Raw genomic sequence first — 7,252 nt, 5'->3', positions numbered from 1 at the left:
GTAAAAATATAAAAATTATTTTTTTTTTTTTACTCCAGTGTTTCTACAGATTTAAGGAACGCATTTGCTGATTAAATGTATACACCAAATGCACTGAAATGTTAAATGAACAAATGCATAAAAATGTAAGGAATGTGAAAAACATACTTTAACATTTGTCGCAAAATGAATGCAAAGTGTATTTGCAACTCAATACAAACATCTGGAATGTTTATAGGGAAAAAAATACAGGACATTATAATGAAAGAAGAAAAAAAAAGGATCACTTTTTGAAAACACTTTTCTTACTGAAAAAAGTACATTCACAATATTAAATAATATATTGAAAACAATACCTACCCCCCCCCCCTCTTTTTTTTACGTAATAGTCAATATACTCAAAAAATCTAAGTGCTGAGGCACATATTCAAAAACACTTAATTTAACTCATTTTTCAAAATAGATTACACCTATAATGAAATGAAAACCTGGCTTTATATATGCAAAATACACAAATCAAGTGGTTTATGTCCCTCTTGTAAACCATTTGAAGTATATTTATGTATCATTTAATTCCCGAGAAGCTAGTGTTTTATTTTTCTGTGATTTATTCAGTTTTTTTGTTTTTTACATTTAACGTGAAATACATTTATGTAATAGTGCAAAATATAGCCCTAACATACAGATTTGTGATTAAGGTGCTCAATTCTTAAAGGATAAAACATTCTGAAAACAGTAATTTAACAACAATCCAAAACAAATCCGTCCGGTTGTGTTATGCATGTCAGATTCTTGACTGTGGCTGAATGAGGGATTTTTACTGTCACTGTTTAAGATTTGACAACAGCGACCGAAAGTTCTCCAGCTCTCTGACACTTGTGGAGATCCTGAAACAAAACCAGACACGTTAAAACACAGACGTTTCGACTAAAGAGATCCTGACAAAAATAGATCATCGACATACCTTCCAAAAGCATTGAACAAAGACACTATTTCCTGCCGGCTGAGCTGAAATGATGGATTGGTGTTGCTTGTGTTGGGCATTGCCTCTATCTGCCTTTCTGAGAACAGGATTTTCAGTGCAGTTCCCAAGCCCTGAGTCTGAGAGACATTCACTGAACGTCACACATCAACACAAACAACATTATCTTGGCACATGTCGAGATCTTCACCATCTTACCTGCAATTTGCCCCAAAGTCTGCATTTAAAACACTCAACACAGTCCATGATGCGCGAGATGTTCTTAAAAGTCAGCTTGAAGTCTTCCTAAGGTCAGGGAAGATTCAACCGATTTAATGCTTTTAAAACAAAAAATGGATTTATGTAACATTCATTATAGAATGTTGACTGACTTTCAGTTTCATAGCTTCCTTGTTATTTCCAGCAAACAGAGCAGTCTCATCAAAATGTAATGGAAAGGATCTGCAAATTTTAAATATATAAAAATATATTCATTTCTATAAACAATAATAGATTGTGAAATATTATTACAATAAAAAAAACCCGCCTAAATGGCTTTAAAAAAAAAATTGTAAGCAACCATTGCAATGCTCTTACTTGGCCACATGGAGGAGCTCTAGAAGCAGTTTCTTGTTCTCGTTGTCTTGAGTGCGTTGGCCAGTGTACAGATGAAAGGTAGGACGTTCAAAATAAGGCAGTATTTTTGCCAGAGCACGCAGCTCAATGAGGTACAGGAAGTAGAGGTTGCGTAATCTCTTTGGCCCCTCCCCTTTTGTCAGCTCCTCGTCAAATCTCAACTGGAACTCTGAGACGTTGTGACCCCACTTCATTTCAAACCAGTTTTCTGACCGAACGAATCAAATCAGACAATTAAGCTCTCAAGTTTAAATATTTTAACATTTTTAACTTGTCATGACTTACCGTCTAGTAGGTACCTGGCGCTCAGGTGTGTGTTTATACTGGCATGCAGTCCTGAAATCAGCCTGAAGAACGCTCGCTTCTCCACACACAAGCCTTGAGGAACAACAAGAGGGACATGTCATCTCAAATATACAGTAACAAATAAAACACAGCACCTTTAAACCGAAACCTACCTTCTAGCCAGCGGTAGAAGCCTTGCCCTTTAATGAGAAACAGACTCGTCAATTTCTAGCTGATTGAATCACTGGTTAAATGGATATGAAGAGCGTGACCTTACCATCATCTCCTAAAGTGGAGGGAAAGAAAGAGAGATGATCACAAATGATCTGTCACGAGCATCACCATATGACATGGATCTATTACATATAAAATCAATGAGCTTAAAAACAAACTAATTGAAAACATTAAAGCACTAACGCTCACCGCTGTAAGATGCCAAAGGATTCAGTGGTCGTTTAACTGAATACGGTCTGAAAAAGAAGAAAAAAAAAAGTTGTTACAATATTATGAGCACTCAATGATAATTAATAAAAAATATCAAAGACAGGTTAGGTTGCAAATCATAGGTAGGTTTTTAGGGTGTGAAGATTATGATGCTCAAAAATTCTGTAAAAACTGAAATATTATTACCTTTTTTTTTTTCTGTTTTAGTATATTTGGAAATGTAATTTATTCCTGTGATGAATAAGCTGAATTTTCGTCAGTCTTCAGTGACATGATCCTTCAGAAATCATTCTAATACGTAACCAGTCTTAAGTCACTGGGGTATATTTTTAGTACCGTATTTTCCGCACTATAAGGCGCACTTAAAAGCCTTTAATTTTCTCAAAAAATGACAGTGCGCCTTATAATCCTTTTTCCGCTTTATATATGGATCAAGGCGCTCTGTCAAAATGCTGACATTCCCTTTAGCACAGCTCCATCTAGTGGATGCATAACGCAAACCCAGTCAAAAGTTTGACTGCAGTATCTTCTATTCTGTGTCCCTATTAATCCGGTGCGCCCTATATATGAAAACAGTTCTAAAATAGGTAATTCATTGATGGTGCGTTTTATAATCCAGTGCGTCTTATAGAGCGGAAAATACGGGTAATAGCCAAAAAAAAAAATAATTGTATGGGTCAAAATTATCGATTTTTCTTTTATGACAAAAATCATTAGGATATTAAGTAAAGATCATGTTCCATGAAGATATTTAGTAAATTTCCTACCGGAGGTATATAAAACTTAATTTTAATTTAGTAATATGCATTGCTAAGAATTCATTCAGACAACTTCAAAAGCGATTTTTCTCAGTATTTCGATTTTTTTTGCACCTTCATTTTTTTTAAATAGTTGTTTCTCGGCAAAATCCTAATTAACCATACATCAGTGGAAAGCTTATTTATTCAGCTGATGTATAAATCTCAATTTTGAAAAATTGACTCTTGTGGTAAACACATATGCTGATTTGCTGCTCAAGAAAATGTCAGAATAGACTAAATACTCGCAAACAGAAGAAAAACAAGACATTGTTGACAGTTATCTAACTATTCTCAGGCTACTAACACTCATTTTAAAGTGTGAGAAACTTTACATGAAATAAGTTAACTGACAGACATTTCTTTATACAGTCAACCCCATGAAGGTCACTGAATACTTTTCCACACTGGTCAGAATAAATGTGATGGTGACTCTTTACTTGAAGCAGTTCTCCTCATATATGCTGTTCCAGATCCGCCAGGCCTCTGGTCCTTTATAGCCGGTGAAACGCTCAGGGTTGAGCAGGAGGTCAACATACTGTGATTTAGGTGAGTCCTCATCTAAAAAAAGAAGAAAAAAATCAATGATGCAGAGCCTGTGGAGGATGACTAAAGTATACTGGTCTGCAGCCCAGGACACCTCAAATAAAAAGAATTAACTATGATCACCGTCCAACATGCAGAAACGGTCCGATTCATCATCGTGTTTCTTCCACTCCTGAAGAGCCTGACGTGTCTCATCACTGCATGACCAAACATTAAGAGAGAGAACTTGTACAAACAAGGTCAAAAAACTAAAGAATTATGGGTATTCCTGACACAAAAATTAAATGGTATACCTTAGAGAACCATTTACAGCTCCGAGTTTCTCTGCCTTCTCACACTCCTCTATATCCTGACTGGCTGCTTCTGAATACTGTGGGGGGAAATAATCAACACCCAGCGACACTAATATGTGCCATATACACTATATGACTTTCTAATACCTTATAACTGCTGGATTTAAGGCCTTCTGGTACTTCACCCTGCACAGAAACACACAAAGAGCCTATGAAGTCACACATAAAATTCCTCAAGACAAAATCAAGCGGATGAACTTTGAGAAGCTCACGTCTGTGCACGGTTTCACAGCACAGTATTTGAGTCCACACTGACTGTGGTCTGTCCAAAACGGGCAGGGGTTGTTCAGATTGACCTAAGCAGAATATTGAATATTAGAAATGAAAAAACAAACAATAAATGGATATTTTCACTCTATTACCATCAATGAACTTACCTTATAAAACCGGAAATAATCAGTTGCTAGTAGTTTTTGTAGTTTGGGAAAGATTTCTTTGTTGTTGAACCTGTCGATGGTCTCAACATCACAGGCACAATCATCAAGAGTCCCAGTGACCTATGACCGAAATTTAACCATTCGGTCAATCAAAAGTATCAATGTTCACTTGCAAACTGACATTAAAAATCTGTCTCGGAACACCATTTGAAAAATTTTTAATAAAATACTGAGATGATATTATGAAATTATTTCAGATGGTAATACTATAACAATTTAATATATAGGGTTGCCAATGCTATATACGTTATCATCATTTGTGATTACTTTATATGATTTTTCAAAAAAATAAAATAGTATTTAAACACATTACACACACACAGAGATATATTAATAGCTGATGAAATATTTGAGTGGAGCATAGCAAGAAAAAAATTATTCTAACTATAAAAACTTATTTTTTTTCAGGCCACTAATTCACAATTTTAAAAGTGTTATTGTAAAATGACATCTAAAACCATAAAAATCTGTTACTTAACATTAACTGAAATAAAACATGAAAACTTATTGTATTTCATAGAGTTGCCAAGGCAGCATTTGTTTTTATAAAATGAATAATAATAAAAAAACTACATAGATATAATTGTAAAACGATAAACTAATAAATAAATAAATAAAAAACACACAATACAAATACTAAGAATTTAACTAAAATTTAAATTCGAACGTAAATAAAAAATTAAATAAAAATTTTAAGTATGTACCATAGCCCTTTATCTGACTGATTACCATATTTAAATTTTATATGGCATTTACATAAAAACATTCCTAAAACCATGGTATTGACATATGAAAACCAACATCGCACTGTGCTCATTTTTTTGTTAGTGTAACCATTGTAGTATTTAATCAGAATGAGTTTCTAACAGGATGTAACAGTGTTAGTGAGGTTGTTGTTCTCACCTGGCAGAAGCACCTGTGCGCAGCGGATCCTGCTCTCGTCACGTGGACGCTGGAGAGTAAAAGCGCCAACAGAATGAAGAAGGATTTCATTGTTGTTTGTTAGTGAAGTTAATTCGGCATAAACGGGTCTGTTCAGTGAGAGCTTTCCCTTGTCTTCACGCAGCTCCTCGCTCGTTAAGGTGTTTCTGTAGAGTACTAGGACGTAATTCAAGTGAACTAACTGCACGTCACTGTAAAGACACGTTCACACACAGATCACTTCCGATTCAATCAGCCGCTACGTGAGGGACGTGACTCCGCTGCTGTTAAGATGACTCACGCAACAATGAACGCATATCCACAAGGCATTTTGTAACAAAATATGTTTTATTTTACTCTCATATTAAATTGTCAGTGACTCTATCCGGCTGAAATGTAATTAGCCGAGTTTATAATGTCATCAGACTGAACCAGGAACTCCTTCTTCTGGATGAAAACTGCACTATATGTAGTTCACCGCAAGATGTCGCTAAAGACTAGTTTCCGTGTCAGGCGGTGTCCAGTCATAGACCGTATAAAAACAGTGTCCAGTCTGTCAATTCTACTGTATCAGTCTCTTATTTTCTTTTAGTGAAATGTATGTATGCTTAAATCCAGCTTTCTTTTAGGTTCCTAGTGATATCTGATCATATTCACCTGATCTTTTTTTCTCCTCTAGGAAGAACCGCACTAATGTAAAAAATTTAAAGTTATAATTTTAAGCATAATGCAGTAATGTGTGTGTGTGTGATTATCAGATAATTTCAGAGCTGTATCTTTTCTCAGAATTTAATAATTATTTACCTTCGACTGAGACTTGTCATAGCACTTGAATATTATTTATTTTTGGTTGGCTTAGATTGCTTCTGTTGTCATAATGTGTCATAATATATATTATTTAATTTAGTAGATTGGTGTCCCATTTTGGTGCTTGCATCAAATTAAATTTACAAAAGTGATTTTATATACATAAAAAGCATATTAAATGCAAGTAAAATATTGATTCTGTTTAATTTAACTTTTGTGAAAATAAAATCTTGAGATATTTATGAAATTATGTTCCATCTTCATTCAGTGCAGATAAATTTCTGTAAAAATGAAATTTATTTTGACCTGTACTTATTAAAACACGTAAAAGAATAAATGATCATACATTTTATTATATTTTTTAAAATGATTAAAAACACCTTGCTGACAAATAGGTAAAACTTGGTTTTAAATGGCAAAGATGATTTTGGTTTTAAATGGTAAAGATCTAAAATTATAATTAATTTGTACAGGTATATCTCAATAAATCAGAATGTTGTGGAAAAGTTCATTTATTTCAGTTATTCAACTCAAATTGTGAAACTTGTGTATTAAATAAATCCAATGCACACAGACTGAAGTAGTTTGTGAGGATTTTAGCTCACATTTAACAAAAACCCACCAATTCACCATCTCAACATATTAGAATACTTCAAAAGACCAATAAATAAAAATAAAAAAACATTTTTAGTGAATTGTTGGCCTTCTGGAAAGTATGTTCATTTACTGTACATGTACTCAATACTTGGCAGGGGCTCCTTTTGCTTTAATTACTGCCTCAATTCAGCGTGGCATAGGTGATCAGTTTGTGGCACTGCTGAGGTGGACTGGAAGCCCAGGTTTCTTTGACAGTGGCCATCAGCTTATTTGCTTATTTTGGTCTCTTGTTTCTCATTTTCCTTTTGACAATAGCCCATAGATTCTCTATGAGGTTCAGGTCTGGTGAGTTTGCTGGCCAATCAACCACAGCAACACCATGGTCATTTAACCAACATTTGGTGCTTTTGACAGTGTGGGCAGGTGCCAAATCCTGCTGGAAAATGAAATCAGCATCTTCAAAAAGCTGGTCAGCAGAAGGAAGCATGA

General features: G+C 34.5%; 1 protein-coding gene across 1 annotated transcript; it reads right to left on the bottom strand.

Moving 5' to 3' along the window:
* Position 1: 1 nt before the first annotated feature.
* Positions 2-5,730, bottom strand: ero1a (endoplasmic reticulum oxidoreductase 1 alpha). Its single transcript, XM_026242578.1, has 16 exons — positions 5,342-5,730; positions 4,379-4,498; positions 4,214-4,297; positions 4,089-4,127; positions 3,942-4,018; positions 3,772-3,845; positions 3,543-3,663; positions 2,285-2,331; positions 2,139-2,147; positions 2,035-2,061; positions 1,862-1,954; positions 1,538-1,784; positions 1,333-1,402; positions 1,160-1,246; positions 944-1,080; positions 2-866 (listed from the first exon to the last, which is right to left on the bottom strand). Exons 1-16 carry the CDS (start codon positions 5,429-5,431, stop codon positions 803-805), a joined length of 1,386 nt encoding a protein of 461 aa, XP_026098363.1. The 5' UTR covers positions 5,432-5,730; the 3' UTR covers positions 2-802.
* Between the last annotated feature and the right edge of the window lie 1,522 nt (positions 5,731-7,252).

The sequence above is a fragment of the Carassius auratus genome, unplaced genomic scaffold (genome assembly GCF_003368295.1).
Source record: "Carassius auratus strain Wakin unplaced genomic scaffold, ASM336829v1 scaf_tig00001658, whole genome shotgun sequence".
NCBI classification, from domain to species: Eukaryota; Metazoa; Chordata; class Actinopteri; order Cypriniformes; family Cyprinidae; genus Carassius; species Carassius auratus.
This window is presented reverse-complemented; position numbering and strand designations above follow the sequence as displayed.